Source organism: Brachyistius frenatus, unplaced genomic scaffold (assembly GCF_029030835.1).
Source record: "Brachyistius frenatus isolate BFR_SWC_R1_liver_20210118 unplaced genomic scaffold, ASM2903083v1 Contig_4, whole genome shotgun sequence".
NCBI lineage: Eukaryota > Metazoa > Chordata > Actinopteri > Embiotocidae > Brachyistius > Brachyistius frenatus.
The window spans coordinates 1,950,252-1,973,988 of record NW_027210603.1 but is presented as its reverse complement, the minus strand read 5'-3'; the positions used below and the strand labels follow the sequence as shown (position 1 = coordinate 1,973,988).

At 42.0% G+C, this 23,737-nt stretch overlaps 2 protein-coding genes across 3 annotated transcripts; both read right to left on the bottom strand.

Moving 5' to 3' along the window:
* Window positions 1-102: 102 nt before the first annotated feature.
* Window positions 103-18,062, bottom strand: kdm5ba (lysine demethylase 5Ba). Its single transcript, XM_069709591.1, has 27 exons — window positions 17,637-18,062; window positions 13,131-13,208; window positions 12,622-12,744; window positions 12,340-12,510; window positions 12,016-12,141; window positions 11,437-11,530; window positions 11,223-11,329; window positions 10,939-11,097; window positions 10,704-10,823; window positions 9,376-9,534; window positions 8,875-9,056; window positions 8,597-8,759; window positions 8,057-8,176; window positions 7,616-7,810; window positions 7,030-7,211; window positions 6,507-6,628; window positions 6,237-6,387; window positions 5,712-5,832; window positions 5,202-5,557; window positions 4,221-4,359; window positions 3,949-4,128; window positions 3,695-3,853; window positions 2,707-3,126; window positions 2,501-2,591; window positions 2,218-2,405; window positions 1,220-1,492; window positions 103-1,083 (listed from the first exon to the last, which is right to left on the bottom strand). The coding sequence occupies exons 1-27, from the start codon at window positions 17,787-17,789 to the stop codon at window positions 946-948; spliced, it is 4,470 nt and encodes a 1,489-aa protein (XP_069565692.1). The 5' UTR covers window positions 17,790-18,062; the 3' UTR covers window positions 103-945.
* Window positions 18,063-20,210: 2,148 nt separating this feature from the next.
* rabif (RAB interacting factor) lies at window positions 20,211-23,182 on the bottom strand. Of its 2 annotated transcripts, XM_069709571.1 has the most exons (3): window positions 23,100-23,182; window positions 22,546-22,771; window positions 20,211-21,382 (listed from the first exon to the last, which is right to left on the bottom strand). In XM_069709571.1, exons 2-3 carry the CDS (start codon window positions 22,687-22,689, stop codon window positions 21,134-21,136), a joined length of 393 nt encoding a protein of 130 aa, XP_069565672.1. In that variant the 5' UTR covers window positions 22,690-22,771; window positions 23,100-23,182; the 3' UTR covers window positions 20,211-21,133. The 2 variants fall into 2 exon arrangements, with proteins under 2 accessions (XP_069565672.1, XP_069565681.1); XM_069709580.1 differs by lacking the exon at window positions 23,100-23,182 and having other exon boundaries at window positions 22,546-22,804.
* Window positions 23,183-23,737: the final 555 nt, after the last annotated feature.

Sequence of the window (23,737 nt, the reverse complement as noted above, 5' to 3'; positions counted from 1 at the left end):
ATGAAATAAAACATCAACCCACTAAAACCTCCTGCAGACGACAGAAAGAGACGTTTCACCTGTAGGACAATTCAGTGAGATGAGGATTGACGAGTCTGCACATGTGGGAACAAACGTTTTATTTTAATAATGCAAACTGCAACATATGAATTATATTATTTACCCAAAGGAGCAGGAAAAAAAAAAGGTCATATACCCGTGGCAAATAAATCACACAGTCTGTGTTAAAACTACGTCCAACACAATATTTTCATCCTCAACCATAAAGGGAAAATCCACCCCGAAACAAAATGTACATTCCTTTGATGTCGGACAGTTCATTCTTACTTTGTGATCATAAATCGAGAGTCACCCACCGCCGAGGACGAGGGACCCAGGGCTCTGCAGACAGCGCTAAAGTAACCGAACTGTGTAATATCGTAGGATTCATAAAGTGAACTCTTCAGGGTTTTTGCTTCAGGAAGGCATTTTATCAAAGTATTTCTACAGACAAATATAGCTCAGGTGAAAACTGAACCTCAATTAATCTGTGTAGCTATTGCTTAGATAAATAATATTTACTCTACAAGAGAAAGATAGGTTTCACATTGTTCAGATGCATGTAAAAGAAAAAAAAGAAAAACAGTTCTAAAATGTCAATTTGACATTTTTTTGGTTGAAAAATCCCTGCGCTGTTGGTTCTTAAAATGTTTTTACCTCATCTGCATCAAGTCTTGGAAAGTTTCAGAAAGGATTAGTTGATTAGCTGAAAAACCAGCCACGTGACAAAAAACAGTGACGGAAGTCTTTAGTAAGTGGGAGAGAAAACAAAAAAGGAAATAGCACCATGTTCACTGAGGGCAAGCCAGAAGGTAAAAGGGGGAGGAGCCACAGGACACAGTTCAGGTGCTGCGGCTTGCAAAAAAAACAAAACTGCTGATCCTTCAGCATGACTTTGTTTGGTCTTCAGTCTCCTCTGTCGTAGTCTGGCTGTGTGCAGCTTATGCAAACATAGTCCTCGCTCTCCGCCCGCTCAGCAGACAGGCCCACGCAGATCTGGTGGAACCACTGATTGCAGCTGCCGTCACACTGGACCCAGTTTACCTGACATGGAAAAAATACAAAAGAAAAGTATTTATAGCATTTTACGTTGGAAATCTGAGCGAAACAAGACAAAAAAAAAAAAAAAAAAAAGAGGAGATGTTTAATATGAGATGTGAACTTGGTGTACGAGACGGACCTCGTCGCCCTCCGGCTCTCGGCACCACGGTGCGGCGCACAGCGAGTAGTCCTCTTCTGAATCTGACTGAGCCGGGTCAGACACGGTGTGTGAGGGAGAACACGTCCTCTTCGAATCTTCGCTCCTCTCTTTGCCTTCTCTGCTTTTCTTGGGCTTCTTCTTGCGAACCTTCTTGGCCTTCTCGCTGTGCTGAGAGTCGGAGCTTTCCTTGCGTCGCTTGGTCCGTTTGCTCTGAGCGTTCGCCGCCTCCTTCTTCAGACCGGACACTCCGTTCTGCCAACGATTTAGGATTTTAAATTAGACTTGGAGATTAGCTGCCGCAGGCCTCTTCATCATCAACACCACCTCTCGTGTTCAAATGTGTTTATTTTAACTCATTTTAAACTGGATCTTATTCAACCCTCATGAAAAAGAATGTAATTGTTTGGGCCGAGATATTTACTCATTAGTTAAAGCGGTGTATTTTAACATCTACCCGTCACTTTCACCAATATATCCATCACTGGTAATTTGAACTTCTATAAATTACCAGTGAGCTATTATAACTATTTTTTTCGACTACTTCCAGCCTTATTTATCAATGATGGTTAGCCAACTGTTTTACCCGTTTATCTATAAATATTTGCTTCATTTCCCAACCGTTCACCCGCTACGTTTAGCCGCCACATTTATCAGCTATTCACTGAAATTTCAACAGTTTATCCACTATGTTTAGTGATCAATTTGAACCATTATCTATTTTTTCAGCTAATGATTTCAACCATTAATTCCCTTTTGGACCATTATTTTTATGTCTGCATTTATTTTTGCAGCTGCTCAGCCATTACTTTTAATCAACTGTTAACTTTTCTGTTCTTATCTGTACAATCTGTTCTTATATTAAATTGTCATTTCTGTTTTTTAATTATTTTATCTTTTTTAGAAGATTCATGCTGATCTTTCCATGTGGTCGTAGTACCTGCTCTACCAGAGGTGAACTCAGCGGTGTTTGTCAGTACCTTGTTGTGGTGGGGACTAGGTCTCTGACACGGTTGCTCCTGTTCTGTGCTCTTCCCACAGGGGGCGCTCTGTGAAGGCAGGGGCACCAGCTTGTACAGCAGGTATCTGTACAGCTGCTCGGTCTCGGGCAGGGTGACCTGCAGCAGGAATCCCTCCACCATCAGCTCCTCCAGCTCGGGGCCGAGTCCTGTGACAGAGATGATGAGCAGCACAGAGGTCAGAGGTGAACTAAAAAGAGAAGGAAACACAAAGAGGGCCGATAGCTCGAGCTTCAACACTCACCCTGGACGGGAACCGACTGGTGCTCCATGTAAAAAGATGAACTGTTTATTTCCTGAGTCAGATATGAGGATATTCTGGATCCAACTCGGCCCTGAAACAGTAAACGACAATCAGTAGCTGTGACTGCTCGACAGTGTCTACAAGGCCATCAAGTCTCACAACAGTGATAAAATAAAGCAGCGTTATGATGAGTGTTTTCCACTGACCATCGCCGACACGTTCTCCAGCGCTCCCTCCGTGCAGGCCTGCTGAACTCTGTGCTGCCATCGCACCGTCCTCTCGATGAGGAAGCGCAGGGCGTCTCCTTCTGGCAGGCGGACGCGAATCCTCTGCAGAGAGGCCAACAGGGGGAGGACCTTGTCCAGAGGAGGTTTCCTCGACCGCTGGCAGAGCGGGCAGAGCCAGGCTTGGCCGTACTCGAGGTCTGCAGCTGTCGTGACGCAGCCACAGTGGAAAATGTCTCGACAGAGCTCACACTGCACCGTGGCACCTGAGGGGGCCTTTTGGCAAACGCAAACACCAAGTGCACAACAGTTTTCAGCAGGAAGGAGCTTGGACTCATTCGAAGCCCTCAGAGTCAACAAGATCTCCATCTCCCTCTGTCGTACCTCCGCGAGAGTGGTCATCTGTAAGAGAGAAAATTAGACAAGAGTCAAATCTGATCTTATTCTGTGTCATTATTTACTGGTGTCAAAGTAAACTCGCCACTAATCACTTCCTGTGATTGATAATTTAGCAGTCATGTTTCTGTGTATCCTTCTCTCACCCGCCTGCCTCTTTGTGCCAATCATAAAACGTCAAAGCGCTTTCTTTCCCTGAATTTTGCCTCCCAGCCAAAACGTTAAACAATGCTGTGAAGTTCAGGAGACATTTTGAGTCCTTAGATCAGCGAGTTCAACGATTACAAAAGTACATTTAGTATTTGACAGCCTGTTAAAAGAATTTTTCATTTCTTTGGGGGACATTTTTTTGTCTGTATTAAGCCCATTTGGAGTGTCTAGGTCTCGTGGTTTTTAAGCAGCACTTTGAGAAACAATAGGTGGTATTTTTATTTAAATGAGGAATCAGAAGAAAAAAAAAATTTCTTCAGCAAATGAAACCGTTTCAACACACAGTTGGTCACAATCATCCCTGCAGTTAATCCCTAACTGCAGTGTATTTACGATAGAGAAAAAGGATAACCGTTGCACTCACAGCAGAGGCAGAGTCCCTGCTCTCAGAGAGAGCTCTCTCTACGTCACAAACGGAGTCCAGTTTTGTTGAAGCTTTTTTGCTGATCTGTGGAGCTTCTTTTACTTTTTTAGATCTCGACTTCTGATGCCCAGATCCTACGTCACACCTTGGACAGAGGACCTGAGAACATAGCGACAAACGCAATATTATTTACAACCGCCACGATTAGAAAAACAGATTAGAATCTAATCACACGCCGTAATATCGCTGCCTACCTCAAGGAGAGAGAAAGAGGAGTTTTTCAGTAGGAATGTCTTCGCTGCGCTCTCCTTCCAGCTCTGAATATCGCCTACGAGGGCCTCCAGTCGGCTCAGCGGTTCGAGCCTCACTGGGATGCCCTCCGCTCTGAGAACCAGCTCAGAGAGGCTGTCCAGCACAGGAATACGTCCCCCAAGCTGCGAACATAAAACAACACAACACTCGTGATTCAAACCCGACCATCTCCGAGTGTTGAGCGCTGAAAACATGGCCGTCTCTAGTTTCTTACTTGGAGTGTTTCCGCTTCATGAAGCCATTTCTTGGCCTTGGTGACGACATCCTTCAGCTGCAGACAGTTGGGCAGATAAGCAGGGATGTTTTCTACTTCTCGCAGAGCAGCGTCGACAGTTTCTATGCTGTGAAACGGCCTGTGAGGAGACACGAGGTTCAGTAAACACATTCTGCTTTTATATAATAAATAAAAAACACAAAGATGAAGAGACGTGCCAACAGCAGAGGTCCATGTCAGCGAGAAGACTGGATTGTGACACATTTACACAAAATAAAATACATCCGATCATTGTGTCTCTGCGGCGCCATTAGTGGGTTAAACACTGTCACAACACCATGATCCTCTTTATCCGCCGTGATCCGGCTCTGCAGACTTGGCACATTTCACTCTGCGCTGTCTGAAGTTTAAGCTGATTTCACATTTTCACAACACAGAATGTGAATTTACCGTTTAGAAATACAGACTTTAGTGTGTTTCAATTCAGTGTTCCTCCCTTTAGATGTGTTCATTAATTAAGCTTTTTGTCGTTTCACAGAATCGCTAGTAGGAGGGAAGTGGTGTGGTGTCTACATCAATTATGAACTGCCCGTCACCACTCCAGATGCACTTTAAAATGTTTTTCAGGGTTAATTAAGACCTTATTCTGAAATAAGAGAGGCTTTGAAAACTGGACAGATGTTTCTTTTACATAAATGGTAACAGACTAATGAAATAAAATCAAACATTTGAGGAAAAGATTAAGTGTCTGACTTGGAACCTGAAACATGGAGGATACTTTAATTAAATTACTGAGTAGTTCATCTGGTTGTTCATCTAAACCACAGCAAGGAACTACACAGAAGATAAATAGGTATGGAAACTCTAGAAATGCACCACGAGTACAACTTTGCACAAGTTAAGCAATCCACAGTCATTAATATTGATTAAAAATGTTTTTATATTTGAGTGTAAAGGTCCAGTGAAGCTCCATGTCCTCACCTGGACTCCATGAGGCTGAGCACCCGCTCCTCCCACTGCTCCGACACCGTCAGCAGCTCCTGCAGCCGAGCCATGGCTCTCTCCACGGAGCTGTGAGGAGCCAGGCCCACGCCCTGGTCGATCAGCCTCCTCATGGTGTCCAGACAGAGGCTGTCCGGCCGCCCGCTGGCCTGCCGCACGGCCTCCAGCCAGCGCGCCTGCTCCAGTCTCTCCCTCAGCAGCGGCAGCTGCGACAGCTCCACGTCCAGGCCCAGACTCACATCCAGCAGGTCCTGCAGCTCCAACGTGCTGGGCGACTCGTCGGAGAGGAGACGCTCGCTGCGCTGCTGGAAGTCCTCCACCCGGGTCAGCAGGTCCTGGAGGGGACATCGAACAGCCATTGGGAACTGGAGCACTTTATAAAACTCAGTAGCTACACCCGAGCAAACTGTGTATTCATGGAGAAGAAATATTGGCAACTTTAATGTGAAATGTGTCACAAATTCAAGCTCTGGATTTGATCTTACTGACCTTCAGTAAAGGAGCCTGTCGGATGTGACACGGCAGGTTGTCCAGCTGTTGGACAAAAGACCTCAGCTCCTCCACGGTCAACTCGTTCTGGCTTTGAGACTTTCCTCCTCCAGAACGATACCTGAAACACAGATTAAAACCGTTTCACAGACCAGGCAAGAAAAGGAAAGTTGTTCTCGACAGCTAAAATAACAAAACCAAAATATTTCCTTTAAACTGTGATGTTGGGACCTTGAAGATTAAGTCCACCTTCTGTCAACTTTGTAATGTAAATTAAATGGGAAAACAATATCTAATATCTAACAATATGATGATAAATGTACATAAACATAAAAGGAAAACTGTCTCCAGAAAACAAACTACGGAACAATAAGAGCATCACATCGCTGATCCTTCGTCACATAATCATGCAACATTTAGTAGGATCTACGAAGACTTTCCTGGGTGAGATACTTCTTATGTTATGGCTTCATTTTGCATTACAGCTGAGCAGTGCTGAACACATCAGATCTATTTTTGTCGTACCTCGTCTGCCTCTTCCCGTTGAGGAGCTGCTGTGCCATCAAAGCCACTTTATCAGCCTCTGATGCGACGGTCCGCAGCTGCTCCAGGAGCCGGGTTTGAGGAAACGCTTTGGTCTCTGCCTGCTCCACCAGGCTGTGAAGCTCCTCCAAACCTGAGCGGAAAACACAACAGCTTCATAGAAAACACACTCGCAGGTTGGAAGTCGATGCTCAAATACGCTGGGGAGGTAAAGCGTAATAAAGGTTATTCTGAATAGACATTTTTGTGTACCTCTTTTGATTCCTTTATTCTCCACGATGTCCTGAACATCACAGAGCCAGTCTTTGTACGACTCTGCACGCAGCTTCACTGATACCATCAAAGGGAACAACTCATCCAGTGTAAACTTGTAGCTGCAGGAAAAGACAAAATAGAGGCAATAAGTAAACCATGGGGACTTTTCAATTGGTCTGTTTTCAATAGAAAGTAATGCTCTCCTCTGCCTTATGCTACGAGTAAAAGTGCATGTTTACTGAACTATCCTATGGGTAAGAGGGCAGCCAGGTTTTGTGCCATCTTTTTCTTTTTAGATGAAGTAACAGCTGCACAAACAATCAGCTGTTTTGTTGGTGTAACTGCTGAATGCATGAAATCTTCCTGCAGTATGCGAGACGTTAGCATTTTGTGAAAAATCTGATTCAAGATGTTCTTTAAAGGGCAGTTCAACTGATCCTTGATGACAGCGGTAAACAAAGAAACAGCAGTAATCTTCAGAGGTGTGTATGTTCAGTTGTTGTGGTTACTGAAGACTCACTGGAGTGTGAGGTTGCTATGGGGACAGGAGCAGAGGTCCTGGGCGTGGTACAGGCAAACCGTCTTGCCAGGACTGCAGGGGCAGGTGATGCCAGACAGGTAGCAGGTGGTCCGACACTTGCAGCACTGCCGCTCCTCGTCTGGGAGCACCTCATAGTCGACTTGTCGACACTGCATCACACCCTGGGGACGCAAATTCACTGTCATTAGAGCTGCGGGAGGCAGGAGAGCCAAGTCCCTCATCTCCCAATCTAAAGCTTCTATTGGGATGAGCATCTTCAGGAGATCAAGGTTTCTTTAATTCAGGCCACATGACACATCATTAAGGATACGCCGCTTTCACAGAAAAACACCTGTTCATTAGTGTGCTTTTGTTTTCATCCTTTAAACTGTGATAACAGTTCACTTATTGTGTCCTGTGAACTGGTTCTAACAAGTTTATTTATCAAACCACATTAAAAGCAAGAATTTGCATTTAAATTCCTGGATGTATGCAACAAATATGGATCCTGTATCCTCCATCATCACTGAACTTTATCTGCTTGGCAAAAAGAAACATAAGTAGGATAGATCCTGGAGCTGCTCACCATCCTGTTCATCTTCTCTCGTAGTTCCTTCTCCTCTCGCAGCATGATGCTCATCTCCCCTTGCACCGCTGACGCCAGGTCGACGTCCATCATGTCCGCTTTAAAGGCCATGTTACAAACCATCTCGTCATGGGAGAAGACACAGTATCTGCTCAGCTGGCGGTAGTGACTCACGCAGTTACGGCCGATGGGCATCTGTCAGAAAACGCAGAGATAATGGTGAATTTAAGAGCAACGGGTCGATAGAAACAAACAACAGGCTTCTATTGAAATAATGTCTTTCTGCCTTATTGACTGTCTATATTATTGTATTTAATCCTGCTTAGTTAAAACCAAACATCCTTCTCAGTTAATTCTAAGTTCTTGAACAGAAATCCTACGAAAATAATGACGAGGAATTTGCAGAAAAGCAACAAATAAACCTGAAGAGGATTTTCGTACCCAGTCCATCGTGCAGAAGTTGACAGCTTCGGCGAAGTTGAAGCCCTGGTTGAATCCACTGTGGTACGCTCTGGGGAAAGTGATGACAAACTCCCCGGCACACTGGTTGGTGCGATAGATCTGCCAGAGGGAAGAAGAGAAATAAAAATTACAAGGTTTTTTTTGTTACAATTTAATTAATTGGAAGGTGGAGACTAATTAAACTGCCTCCTAAAGCCGATTAAAGATTTCATCATTATGTCAGATTTATATTTTAAAATGTGCGTTTAGGTTTTTTCCTACATAATAATAATAATGATGATAATAATAATAATAAACTGCAACATGTTTGATATTTTTTTATCCACTTTCTTACTGCAGGACGAGAATGCTTGACGTATATCTGTGTGCATTAAGTACCAAAGCTGCTTGATTTATATTTACTGTTATAATCCCACAGTGATGTGTGATTATCACATGTAAGGACGCGTATTCACACTCGGTGGATAGCAATCTAGCTTCGTTTCACACCTTTTAGATATAAATAAATGAGCAGGTTACCGGAATGCCGTTGTTCATCAGCGTGTTGGGATTCATGATGGTGACCAGCTGGTGAAGGAGGTCCGGCTGCGACTCAAACAGCTCGGGAGCCAATTTCTTCATCACTGACTCCAGGTGCTCCGCGGCGTAACCGGGAGCACCGTACCACGTCTTCGGCTCCCCCCTGCACACGTTAGAGAAAAAACACTCAGTAACACCACACAAAATACATATTTCTGTTTTAATAATACACATGTCTGGCCTCTCTGGTTTTGTATTATGCATCAGAAGCACTCTACCAGTGGAGGTAGTTGATGGAGTAGCTCCAGTGGTCCTCGATGTGCCAGCAGAAGGAGGAGAAGCACATTCCCACGTACAGCCAGGGTAACTTCATCCCACAGATGTCGGCTGTAATGTGAGTCAGCACCGAGGCATCGAGCACCGGCATGTTGTTCAGGTTCCAGCCGCTGCTCAGGTAATGCTGCAGGTCAGAGACAGGTCTCAGCACTCCACTTAACCTCTCACTCTGACATGAACCCCATCAAATACAGCTGATCGCATCTAACAACACAATACATCAGACACCAGGCCGGTTCACCGTTACAAAAACACCATCAGTTGTGACATTATTACCTGTGGTTGTTTAACAGAAACATTATATTTCTCATCATTTTTCAGAGTGAGTGAGTGAGTGGGTGGGTGGATGGGTGGGTCTGTCTGTCTGTCTGTCTGAGACTCTAGGTTATCAGGAAAATGACGGTAGAAAAGTATAATGCATCTCCATGACTGACAGACTGTACCTCATCCTCAGGAGAGATCTCAAAATGGCCGTTTCTCACGGGGAAACCACTCCCGAACTCCTTGGAGGCGATGTCCGCTCCGTACTCCACGGTGACGTCCTCCTCGATGGTACTGACGAGACGCCAGAACTCCTTCTCCACCAGCTCGGTAGGAACCATCTAACACACAGAGAGCAGTGGATTAAAACACACGTGTAGAAGACAAACACAGTGGCGCCTTTCTATCCACCAGAACTGTTGGGGCCAAAAAGAAAGACATCAGCTGGATTAAATCTTCTGTCTAAAACGTTGCAGTTCATAAAGTCTGCTTCCCTCAAACCCCCTTTCCCCTCCCCCTCCCCAACGACCTCTGACCTCTTCACCTCTCGCTTTTTCATGCATTAAGAGTACCTCACAGGGACCGTGTGAGTAAGTAGGTGAAACAAAACCTGATAACACCAACGGGGCTCTTTCAGAAGCGTGTTATCAAAGCATTCCTTTGTTCCAGACCAAAGTCATAAAACCGAGTCACAGAGAGAGCAGGATGGTTTCCCTCCGAGATCTACCAAACACGCCAGTCTCAGAAAACATAACATTTTCATGTCCTGGAATATTTTGTGCACGCTGGTGAAATCATGGTTTAGGTGTGTACAGCAGTTATAATTAATACCAGTATAGCTTCTATTTCCTGTTGTGCAACACATGCCATGTTTGGGGTCACACAGTAGCATGAACGATGACTGTTAAAGGAAAACTACTTCTAAGATGAATTCTGGGAAGAAATCCAAGAAATGCCAGAATTAAATTACGTGGAAATCTGCTAGACAGGTGGAACGTTAGGTTTCAAGAAAGCGTTCAAATCCTTTAAAAGACTAGGAAACAAACAGCAGTTTGTACATCTTCGCCCATCTGGTCCAGAATCTGCTTGTTGTTGCTCTGTAACGTCTTATTATTAGAAATAATGCAGTCTAACCTCTGGAGGTAAAAACATCCCTAAGCAATCGTAGATTATAGAAATTCTTGTCATGATTCAAATCTAGTAATATTTAGATTCGGTTAACATGAGTCATTCAATCATGCATTGGTCAATATCCAATATGTTTCAACTTTTCTTCTCCCGGTCTGCAAGCTGTAAATAAAGTTAAACAATAAGTTATATTTGAGTGGGTGTTTAAGTCTCATGATACATTTTGTTTCTCGAGGTTTATAAAAGTAGATTTCATTCATATGTTTCTAACCGACTGAGCTGCTGACATCAGTTAAACAGGTGATATCTGACAAGTAGCAATAAAAAGCACACTAACGGAGGAGAATGGAAACGACTCAGTTAACAGGTGATGCAAACTCACATGAACTGGCATGTTGAAATAATCTGACTTGAAGGAGTCGGCCATATCTCCAAACGATTGGAGTGTGTAGCTCCTGCTGGCCTGCTCGAAGCCAAATGCAACAGCAGGTTTGCCACATTCCTGAAAAACAAAACAAAAGATGGAAAATAAAGTTAAAACAAACCGACAGGGGCCGTACTATAATTAGGTTTGTCAGGCAGATTGTACTCTCGTTCCCAATTATGCTGCTGCTCACCTGAGCCAGGCACTTGGGGCATCTCCAGTCTCCTTTGGGAACATCGTGGAGGGGAGGGATCAGACAGAAGATGTGATAGCTGTCGTCACAGCCGTCACACAGCAGCAGGCGGTCCTCGGCGCTTCCACTGCCGCACACCAGGCACATGTACTGGTCCACCTGAGCACACAGTGAGATGGGAGTTTACAGCAGAGTACAACATAGTGTATACACAAGATTTGAATTACGGTGATGGAAAAACACAGCAATTTTTCTATAATTTTAGTACAAAAGAAGACATTTACTTTATTTTCTGGAGGTTTGTATATTTTAGTTAATAGAGTTTCTTCATATTCTGTTAGATCCTTGTGTTCAATTGGCTCCTTTTTCACCTGAGTGACCGACATTCTCACTGAAAGACAAGGATGGAGATTCAGTGGAGGCTTTCAGAGTTCCTGATAACGTTGCTTAACAACACATTTATTTATTTAGTTTTAAAATCACACATTTATTTCTTACCAGGTTCAGATTTGGCCGCATACGTTCCCATCCTCCTCCTCAGATTGGGTCGATTCTCACAGACTTCTCCAGGTTCAGTTTTAAAACAGCCTCTCTGGAGTCACGGTGAGTCAGAAAGAAAAAGGCAGCGACAGAGAGTCAGTTGTACATTTTATTGGGTCCTCAACGACACGAGAGACACCCTTTTACAACCAGAACTAATATGGGAAGTATGTAGTTTGACCACGAAGGAGCAAAAAGATCAGAGTGCACGTTCAGGTCGGTTGGACTAATAAATGATGTTTGAAGACATCTTTTTATGGAGTCGACAGACATTTCGAAGTAGAAATGAACTCTGCAGTAAACCTACAGCAAAACTCCGGACGTCCTCAAACAAAGTACATATTTTTTTGATCTTTTAATATAAAATAAATCTCCCTGCAGCTTTTTACAGTAAAGAAAAAAAAAAGGAGTTTAGTTTAGTGCAGTTGTATCTGAATGTTTTCTTGCTCTCCCAGATGTTGATTTCTTGACTTTTGAATTTAACGTGACTCAAATGGCAACGCAACAAGACAAAGTAAAAAATAAAAAACAACTCACTTCAGATCTCATGCGTTTAGCTCGACGGGCGATGCTGCAGGTCTCCTGAGGCTGGACCGACTGGCGCTGCGGCAGGTCGTGCGGGGTGTACTCCTTATCTTTAGTGTCGTTGGTCAAGGTGGCCTTCTGCAGACAGGAGCAGGCAAGTGTGAGAATCACATCGCTTCCAACTCTAATAATGTGTATTTAGTTGCTGATCAGTTCATAATAATAAAGCAAATAGCTTGAAAATGAACTGTAATGGATTCATTCAATAAACTCGGCTGTGAACAACGAGGCCGTCTACTGCTGCGAAAAAAAGAAAACACAAGTGATGGGACATACGAGCAGATTGGCTCCAGTCTGGAAAAGGTTGTATGGGAAGAGGATCCGCTCATAGTGTGCCCGCAGATGAGAGCCAATAGCCTTCCCTGGAGCGAAGCCCATCTTGACGGATATCTTCGTCCATCGTCGCTCTCTGCAGACGGCATCGAAGCCTCCCTCTTCATTCACCAACTTGGAAAGCAAAACATGATGTTCAGTATTGAAAAATGTGTAGAAATCTGTAAATTATTCATGAACCTCTTCCAAGATATATAATTGCATAACTGCCATGGGTTTGCACACCTTATTCAGTTGGTACAGATCCAAAATCTTTCTTTCCACGTGAGGAATTTTCAGCGTGCATCCTTGGAGCTCCCAGAATTTTGCTATTTGATCCAGGAAGTTGAGTTTAACTCTGGTCTGAGCCTAAAAACAGGAAGTAACAAAGCTGAGTTAGTTGTGTCATAAACATAAAACGTCCTTAATGTGACGAGAGTTATCAGCAAAATAACAAAACAAATCTGCAAAGTATAAGCACTCGAGACGACTTTAGTGAAACCTATTCACAATATCTGCTCCCTTCCTTCCTACATCCTCTCCCATGACTGATGTTATACGTTCGGTTTACATTATTCTTTTTAAGGAGGATGAACGAAAAAACAACAACCATGAAAGCAGAAATGTGTACAATCAAAAGCCGGAATAAAATCATCACATGACGAGCAACATAGGGTTTTTCTCATTCTTAACTGCCACGTTTAAACAATGTTTTCTATGCGTCATAAATTTACAGACATAATAAATGAACGTACCTCGAGCTCATTAAGTCTTTGTATTCTTGGTGTGAATTTCAGTCTGTCAACATCACAGGCAAACGGTGGCTGCCACTCCTGAGGAATGAAAAAAAACCACACACAAACTATTTATGACACCAAATCTTTCATAGTGACACTGAAACAGAAGCTTTTGAAAGCAGCAATTTTCTTTAAAGATTTATGTGTAAGAAAGGTGACACCATAAACAACAAGGCCCTGAGTGAGTGACGGGCAGTCGGGAGACCCGCCACTCAGAGGAGACTGCTGTTACTATAGATTTTTGTTTGTTGTCCACAAATCCCATGAAAGGACCAGAACCAACCATGTGTCAGTCTGTACGTCAACACTTTCACACATTAATCCTGTCTGTGGCTCTCAGCTGCTACTTCAAGATCTAGAGATGTAAATCTGTCGTATGTTAATGAGATTTGAGTACTGCAGCTCAGCACACCAGAATGAGGAAAAGCCAAACAAAGGAGACTGAAAACTCTTCCTATAAAGCTTTAAACAATGTTTTGTTTCATATAACAAAAGAAAGCATTTAAAGTTGACGACTAACTGGTTGTTTTGACAAATGTACATCTAGTTAACCACTTCACGTCTGTTAAAGGCAGCGTCTCTGGCTTTTTTGCAAGCTTGTTAGTAGTGATGTCAAAAAAAAATTCTAAATATGCGCCTTCAATTAAAATGAGCATGTAATAACATTAATAACAGAGCTGTCACCAGGATTATGATTCCATTTGAAAATCCAAAGTCCTATTAAAGTGCATTATGGGGTTGACCACACCAGCTGTATTACTGACAAACCAACTGCACTCGCACACCGTTTTAAAATAAACCTCCTCCTCAACTTCCTGTGAGACTAGAGAACAGCGTGTCAGTGATGACGACTCAAATAATCTCAGGTTTGCATGATTAAATGTGTTAAAACTACGCTCCATCGAGGGGGTGAGAGTATTCCCAAATGAAAGCATAACGACGTGTGAAATTCTGTCCTTGAGTGTCATAGAAACTGTGCTTTTTCTCACCACCACAAAGCGGACAACGCTAAACGCCGTCAGAGACCGACAGTGTATTGTTTGTTTGTTGGCTAATGAGCCGTTGTTGGTATGAACAAAACTGATAACAAATAATCCATTTGTCTCTCGCTAGACTCCCCGGAGACATTTCAGTCGGTGCAGGACAGACAGAAACACTCGTCCTGGAGATACAACTTTTAAGTTTTCCCTTCGCAAACAGTGTAACAAAGCATTCTTAGAAAAATTGATAAAAACACAGAACCCTCTTTAAATCTCTAAACTGAAAGTGTGATCATTTTTATTATGAAGTAGTCTAAACGATTACTTTCTTGACTGTGAAGTCTTTAAAATGGTTCATTCAACTTTGAGTGTCCAAGGTCACGTCCTCAAATGTCCTGTTTTGTCTTTTCAGTAGTCAAAAGTATTTAACCGTCATTTTAGACAGAGAAATGCAGGAAATGGCAATTTAAAAAAAGAAAAAGAGAAGCTTACATTATTAATGGATTATAAAAATATAAAACTGACTAACCGTTGCAGGATGTTTACATTTACTTTAATGGTTCAGATTCTGAGCTCAACATTGTGGGGTTTTTTTGTGTTTTTTTTTTTAAACAGACCATCGATACAAATCTAAATCATATGAAACTGGACATGCTGACGGCAGGTTTGCTAACAGTGTGCATAAAATATTTTTGCTTCGTATAAGTAGTTACCAAAAGCAATAACTGCACCGTACACCGAATGTAATCTCAATAAACTATAATTTAATATGTTGGTTAAAATGTTTACTTGGTTTTTGATAAATTATGAAATTAACATGTTATTACATGTGTACAAGAATCAAATGAATCTATAAATACTTCACATCCTGGTTCTTAACTCAGAAATTTAATAAAAAAAGAAATGTGCTGAATTATTTTTCAAGATATGTAAAGTGATCATGTGACCCGAGTCAGCTGGGTCTGGAAATTAGCTGACAGCCATGAATGTGATTCAAGCTTTAGCCCTCATGTTACTTTAAGCATACGGAAACATGTTGTTGTTGTTGTTGTTGTTGTTTTTTAAATAGGCAGCATTTCCTTGACCAACAGATCACTGTGGGCACTAAAAAAATGTTACACAAGATTTAGTGGACCTGGACAAGGCCATTTTTTTCTTGTTAGGTGGGAACTGCTGGTCAGAGTAGAGATAACAATAACTGTGTTATCACCACCTTGTCATCTGCAGACAAAGTTAGATTAGACCAACCAATGTTGGTGCACAAAAGAACAACAATCCTTTGGAAACTGGGTTTTAATGCACATCCCCCACACAGGTCTGAACACACCAGTTAATATTACAAATTTCAGTCTCGACCTGACTTGTCCTTCTTCTAAAAAGCAAAATGCCAAATATGAGTGGTGAAGAGGTAACCTCACGCAGCTGCTAGCGCCTCACTGATCTGCATGTGTGTGACAAACAGCTACAGTCAAAATGTGCCCTGTGAAAAACCTCAGAGGAAATTCAAAATGCACACTATGCACCCCTAAAAATCACACAAACAGGTTGTGGTTCGATCTTTACTTCCGCTCTGAAGACTCTCATATTTTGAACTGTATGAAGGAGAAAAAGCTGCATCTTATTTGCAAACACCGGATCTTACATGCAAATTATAGCCACATTTGCCAGACGAGCCCGAGGATCTGATGCTCGGTATACCAACAAACAAATGTAAAAAAATTTAAAACAAAAAACATAAAAAAAAACACACTTTAAAATTTGCCTAAGCAGAAATCCTCTCTCGGGAGCTGGGATTCAGCCTGCAGAAGGATTTACGGTTGTTTATTTGTTTGTTTGGCCCACACACACCCCCCCAGGAAGCTAATTTTTGGTCTGAAGTTTCAGATGAAACTGCTGGTGCATGCAAATAATTGTGCATACGCCGTGTCAAGCAAACGGTGGACACAAACTTGAAAATGGGACCTTCTTACGCACCAATGAACAGGCTATGACATACACAGTGGATGAAAATGCTTGTGCAGTGGCGAGAACAAAAGATTGATCAACAGTCCCTTTAGTTTACTGTTTCATTTCAGGATAAACACAGGCTATCTTTGCTCAGACCTTTTCCCACTGCCTTCTTTTGTTTACATGAGCTGTGCATTTTCAGCCACTGGCCCAGCAAACAGTCAAAGCAGTCACCCCACCCACCCGTTTTTTGATAACAATTCAGTCCCTTGTACCCCTACCCGTCGGTTTAAACCGTGCAAAAATGGCCTTTTACTATTTCCTAACTTGTGCACTAGAAATTATCCAACAGAAAACAGGTCAAACAAAGAGCATTTCCTCTCAGGATCTTAGGAGTTTGTTTTTTTTACACTGACAAAAGAGGTGTAACTGCGTCAGCCATGGTCACATCACGAATTTCAGTTGAATTTGCCCTTTATCTAATTTGCGTTAATGCATGGTCACACCCTTGGATAAGGCATCTGTCCACTCCCGTCACACATTTCAGAAATAGGATCATTGTGAGGTTAACCTGTCCTTTTTGGACAAATATTTCAACTACTTTATTTTCTTTCTTTTCCTGTAAGACCAACAATTAGCGTTATATGGCCATTTCTGCAAGTCTAATATTTTGGGGATACAAAAAAAAAAAATAATAATAATAATAATAATAATAATAAATAGCCTGCAATAAAGTCACGGATATTAGTAGTTGAATGAGGTGAACATGACAAAAAGTGGTCTGAAAGCAGACACGATGTGGCCGTGAAGCGCCGAGTTGGACCGAGCCTCTCTCTCCATAAACAGTTGGTCAGCGAGCACGTACGTTAGCCAGCGTTACACGTCTGACAACTGCAGCTTTAAACGGGCCCGATCACCCTCAGCTCGGGTACCTCACACGGGCTAAATCCGTCAAATCCCGCTGACAAGAGTTGATGCTTCACCGAAGCGAACCGTCGGTGCTGTCAAACGACGAGTTCAACATCTCGGTGAGCTGTTTCCGCGCTAACACTCCAGGAAGCACTTTCAATCTGCGCTCACCTAAACGATCATTTTAGCACTCGGGCAAAGTTTCGGTGTTTGAATTATTATTAATATTTATGGATTTATTTTTTTTAATTTTTTTTTTTTTTTTTTTTAACTTTCTTTACCGCGGCTGTTAAAATAAAAGGACTTGTGACAGTTTGGAGGTTAAAACTACACCCATATTTCCTCCTGAGTGTGAGAGGACTTCCAGCCGTTGGAGCTAGCCACACACACACACACACACACACACACACACACACACACACACACACACACACACACACACACACACACACACAGAAACACACACAGAAACACACACAGGCTATTCTTACTCGGAGCTCCGCAATCCGCCGCCATGTTGGAAACCTGTCTAAAAACACAACTTTGCCTGCTACATTATCCTCCGCCGCGGAGGCCAACACGCCCCGCGAACACCCCCGGAGAGCCGCGGAGACGAAGAGGCGCTCACCTGAGGCGGTCGGATCTTGCAAATGCCAGTTTTCTCCGCAATTGGTCGTATTTTGTTGATGTACGCGAAAGGGTCGGCAAATTCCTCCCAGCTGGGCTCGAAAACGGGGCACTCCGGAGGCGGAATGAACTCATTCAGCTGCGGCTGAGTCATCGTTGCATCTTCGTTGTGACTCCGACGGAAATTATCTCTTTTGAAAAGGGGCTCCAGGCGCCGAATAGTCTCGCTGTGAAACGTCGGGTCTTTCACTTCATGTCCACTCTCCACTCATTCAAGTCAAAGACGAATTATCTAGTTGGAGACGAGCTGGTGACAGCCAGGCACGGTGTCCGTCCGCTTCAGAAAGTAGACACCCCGCGAATTGTCCAGGCTGCAATTATTATTATTTTTTACACTCTGTGGCTGTTTCTTCAGCAAAAAATAAATAAATTTAAAAAAAAGCGCACTTTAGGCAGTTGTTTTTTTTTGTTGTTTTGTTTTTAGATTCAATGACTGCGTGTGAATTAATATTTTTATATCATATTAGGAGTTGAAGGGCTGTAAAACTGCGCTGTGGTAGAGTTACGGCTTCAACGTCGTTTTAATATCGTTGAAAATAAAGCACGACAGAGTTTGCTGACACAGCTAACACTTGGAGAAGACTTCGTTTTAGTATTATATATCTTATTGGTTCCGTGGTTTCCTCACAGATGATTGAATCCCTGTTGGATACGTTGGATTATTTCACCTCACGTCCCGACGGTGCACTGAGTTCAATCGGTCGACAAATGAATACACGAGTGTGGTTGGCCATTCCTGACTCCGCCCGGCTGCGGCGAGAGAATAGACGTACCAGTCGGTACCTCGGCGCTTCCGATTCGAACACATCCACCAGATCTTTGCGCGCTGACCGGCACTTCGTTTTTAAATGGTCTAGAGGAACTCGTTGATTGGTGGAGGCTCGTCACGTGTTGATGGTTCAGCTGTTTATGTTTTTATAATAAACGTTTGTTCAACACTAACTCCTGAACTCCTCGTGCTTATAGTATAGCCCTTATAACAATGCAAAATTTAAATAATATAGATATATATACATGTGCCAAAAATGCTGAAATATACAGGACTTTGTGGCACATTTGTTTTGTTGATTAATCTGTTATACATTTTTCAATTAATCGATGAAATGTTTAAATATTTTTTTACAAAAAATGGCCAGAACAATGGTAAGAAGATGAAAACAGACATTTCTAACATTTTTTTTTATTTCAAAAATGACACAAAACAGTCCATTGATCATCAAAATAGTTTGTGATTAATTGTCTCATCAGTTCAGCTCTACTTGCTGTTGTAGACTGTTTAAATCCTCTATTATCTACTGGTTGATAGTGTATGTCTTAAGTCTGACATTGTTTTATCAATCACTTAATCTTAAACCACTTTTTGATTATTATTTTTTTTCACCAAGCACCAGTTTTGTCATCCTACAAAAAAAAAAAATAAAGATTATGGCACTGATGTAATCCCACATCCAAATTATGGGATTTGGGCCAGATGGACCTGTGACATTTTGGATACTGATGGAAAAAAAGATTTGTTTCTTCCTCGTTTGCATTGTGGCTCTGGAAAGTCTCTTCGGTTTTCTCTTATTTGCAAGTGATTCCTTTTTGTTTTGCTTTCTGCATCTAATTGACGAGTCCCCTGTGTCCTTATCTTGTGACCTACAACCAACTCTGTATCACCATACGAAAGCAGATACAAAGGGAATGGGGGTGACTGTCAACTGTTTGTCACACTGTATAAAAGCTGCCCTACGGAGGAGATCTGGGAGCATTGCTGGACACCTCTCTTTGAGGGTGCATGTATTTGCTCCTTCTTGCAAGAATAAATGTCCGATATTTTTGATTTTGAACCGAGCCTCTGAGTAATTTTTCCAACAGATACACGTGTTGTAAATGAAGTGGACATGACTTCTCCGGTTAACTGCTGCTAAAAATATGACGGACTGCGTCTTTTGTTTCACTGTGAGACCTGATTTGAATTTTCCTGTTCTCTGTTTCATTTGAACTTCCCGTTGGACAGTAAACTGAGAGGACTTTCTACATGGCAGCTGTCTCTTGGTCTTAAGAGGGGAAAAAAATGAGCTGAGCAGGTTTAAAGGTGACAAGCTTGAATCCTATGTATACAGGGATTAGTTGGTTTTTCTGTCATCATCCTGGATATGATCCTACAAACACATTTACACAAGTACTGTATATAGATACACCTGCAGCAGCAACAACAGTAATATGCTGCTTACACAGACGCTTCAGTATAAACAATCTAATGATATCATATAGGATTTAATAATTAGTCAGAAAGACCAAACCTGCTGCTAATACTACATTTTACTTGTTATGGAGTATTTTTACGTTTGAGGATCTGAATACTTCTTCCGCAACAATACATAACTTTCCAAACAGACAGTAATGTATATACAGCTTTGACCCGTTCATTTTTGTAAATGTTTTTTTTTTTTAAAGCATGCAAATTTTGCACAACTGCTTAAAGTCCACGCATATTTCTAATGCCAATCTTCACAGTATTCTTGACCCAACACTGCATCCATCATTATTTTTATTCTTTAAAAAAAAAAGAAGACATTTCAAATGAAACCTCAAACAGGTCGACCACCACCACCACCACCACACAAGAGTATTCAGCTCGCTGCTGTGATGTGGTGGAGCCTTTCGCTGACAGGTGCACAGAACACAGACTAACAACAAAGGACCACATCATAAAGGAAATTCGCTGGCAGCCAGGAAATAAAGGAAGTCTGTGTTGAGCAATGAGGGCTTCTAGTGGTGAAAACGGAACCTGCACCTTAAAGTATTGAACACTGAGAGGTTTCTAAGAGTTGGTTCACCTCTATCCCACACAGATGATTCTTCCTAACAGTGGGTTTTTTGTATTTATTTTCAGGGCTTCATTTTCTAATATTGCTGGTTTTTATTCAACCAGAAGTCCAAAATCCAAAGAACAGCAGCAAAGCTTCAAATCTGAGAAGGTGAAATTAGTCAACATTTGACTGTAAATCTGACCACCAATAAAAAAAAAAAATCTTGAGTTACCGTGCATTGATAAATCTGATGGTTTAATTGCTCAACTGTTTTATGAAAAAAAAACATAAAAAACAACAACATGAGCTAAGACTGCATTCAAAACACAGTAATATTTGATTTGCCTTGATTTTTTTCAGGGGTTGAAAACACTAATATGACGAAACTTCGATAATTTCATCGAGGAGAAAACTGCAGGGACGGCATTCAACATCAGCTTCGGAAAAAACATTTTTATTTGAACATAGTCGTACTGTTGTTAGTGTGAACGATGAGAATGAACCTGACACAACCCTGTCACTATAAACACATAACCGTATCTGTAAACGTGTGTGCGTGTGTGTGATGGATTAAGTTGGCGTGAACTCGGCACAGCCACATTTATTTTTTTTAAGTTCTTGTGGCCTCACACACGCCTGGATACTATTCATGATTTACCCTTTCCAGAGCGACGTAGAAACTTTTCTTGTCGTCCAAACAGTGCCAGCCGATCGGCCCGATCTCGCAGTCTGCACAGATGAGATACTTGATCCTCCCCACGTCGTTGGTGAAGCCCACGTTCTCAAAAGTGTACATGTCGTCCACGACCCAGTGGGCGGTCAGAGTGTCGCCGTCCGCCGAGCCGTCCGCGGCGCCGAGGCCGCTCTTTTTCCGCATGGACGGCAGGAACAGCTGGTGGGAGGCAAAACGTGGAACTTGTGAACGAGTATTCGCCAAAGGCCTGATTTCACAGGTCAACAGATCTATTTCTCTATCATGAAAAAAACAAAAACAAGAAGGAACATTTATTTATCATCATTAATTAATCTGGTGATTATTTTCCTCAATTAATCGATTAGCTGGAGCCTCAAAAAAAGGTATTGTTTTGTCCAGCTGTCCACAACCAAAAACATTCAGATTTAAGGAGCTTAAATCAGGGGATTTCTTTCATTTTTTTCAGTTAAAAAATTATTAAAAAAACAATTGATTATGAGAAGAGTTGGAGATTATTTTCTGTTGATTAGGAACTCCTGCTGTCAAGTCAATTTAGAGGCGAGCAATACAACACTTCCCTCTAAACTGTAGAGTAGAAGTAGATATAGTCGTGAAAGATGTGAATTCTAAAGAACTGGAGGCGGAGCTTCAGTTTTCAGGGTCCCAGTTTGTGTCCAAGGGGCAGAAACCTTCTCAAGCTTTGAGACTCAAACCTTTCCTTTTGGATAAAGCTGTCAGTGCTCAGGTGAACCCGAACCATCCTGCAGCGATGCCGTTGTAGGCCGAGGCTGCCGAGGGACCTCGTGATGCGCTGATCTTCTTCCCTCTCTACAAACACTCGTATCTCACCATCACACCTCATTAACTTCATGCTTTTTTCTCTCCCATAGTTTCTGCTCGTTGTCTGTCGTCTCTCCATTTAGTTCCCATCGCTCGCGTAGTTTCAGATATCCGTGGAGCTGCGTGTGTCTGCACCAACAGCTCATGTTTTTGGATCTCTATGCTGTCCTTTTCTCTCTCTGCTCTCCCATCACCACCAACTGTGTGATGCTGTAAAGTTCTGCTGTAAGGACTTTAATGTGTTGCGTGCCATGAAATAACCTGTGTTGTGATTTGGTGTTATATAAATAAAATGGAATTGAATAAAAAATAGTAAAGTAAAACCACCTCAGATGAGTACTTATATATATATATATATATATATATATATATATATATATATATATATATACTGTATATATATATATATATATGATATACTGTTACCCCTGCTCTTATCATCCTGTGTCATTTTGTTTTGCATGTCGCAGCTTTATAAAACCACATGTATTGTCCCTCCAGGTGGACGTGAGCCGTCCTACCTCCCTCTCCGCGAACAGAGCCATCCCGGGACACAACACCTTGGAGCCGCAGCGCTGACACAACACGGACTTGGTGTTTTTTCCGTCGTCAGAAACCAGGTCGGATCGGTCCGCGCGCTCTCCGGACTCCCGGCTGTCGTCCATCTCGAGCCCGGACACACCGAAACAAAGAGGCTCGGGACAGGGCCTCTCTCTGTCTCTGTCTGTCTCTCTGTCTCTCAGCGAGCTGTCTCGGTGAGAAGAGAAAGGTTGGACCGGAAGTACGAGTGTTCAGCCTTTGTAGTGCGGAAGTCCGTGTCAATTAAAATTTATTCATTTTTTTTAATTACGCACAGCGTACATATTAGAAGTATTGCTCGACCACCACCCGATATATTTGTAGTAAAAGATAATAAGAAGGATATTAATTGTCATGACAGAATACAGTCGCATGGGTAGCCCCGCCTCTGGCATCTATGCTACCATCTATGCTAACACTAAATTCAACAAATACCTACATTACATATATATAACGAGTAGTTATACTTATTTTCATTAGACCAAATAGCACATACCTGAAGGTTGAAGTAAAAAAAAAAACTAAATACGACCGTAAAACCGACAATTTAACTGGGCTAGGCTAGCACATAGCTGGTCGTGACGTGTACCAGCCGGTAAATGGTCCCGTTCTGAAACACGTTGCTCAGATTTGGTTCCTCTTTGTTAAACGGGCTCTCTTGGCCACTTCAAGGTAAAGATATTTTGAAAAGAAATGTAGATTAAAAAAATTTATTGACAAAGTTTTTTTTTTTAAGTTTTAGGATTAATTAGTAATCTTTGACTTTATCCAAAGTGTGACTTGTCCGTTTGGTTTAAGAAATAGAAGCACAAGTATTCAGATATTTTAAATAAACAAGAGCAAAACCAATATATATATAAAAAAGTAAAATTTGGCATATTTACCAAAGTAAATGTACAGCCAGAAAAATGTCCTTAAAAATGTAAAAGTAAATGGGAATCTTATGCAAAATGGTCCCTGTCACTGGTATATTCTGTTAATGAATTATAATTACTAAATGATATTGTAGCACCATGTTGATATAAATATAGCAGTCAAATAAATGTGGGCGTATAAAGTACAATGTTTCCTTTCTATATGTATAGAAGCAGTAGCTTCGAATGATAATATAAATAAATAAAAAATACTGTTATT

Coding starts and splice junctions, on each gene's coding strand:
- kdm5ba (XM_069709591.1), bottom strand. CDS start 17,789: ATGACTCAGCCGCAGCTGAATGAGTTCATTCCGCCTCCGGAGTGCCCC. Junction 7,212..7,615: donor GAGAGAAGATGAACAGGATG/GTGAGCAGCTCC, acceptor TTGCGTCCCCAG/GGTGTGATGCAGTGTCGACA. Junction 3,127..3,694: donor GCAGGGACTCTGCCTCTGCT/GTGAGTGCAACG, acceptor TCTCTCTTACAG/ATGACCACTCTCGCGGAGGT.
- rabif (XM_069709571.1), bottom strand. CDS start 22,689: ATGGACGACAGCCGGGAGTCCGGAGAGCGCGCGGACCGATCCGACCTG. Junction 21,383..22,545: donor CTCTGTTCGCGGAGAGGGAG/GTAGGACGGCTC, acceptor GCCTCCCACCAG/CTGTTCCTGCCGTCCATGCG.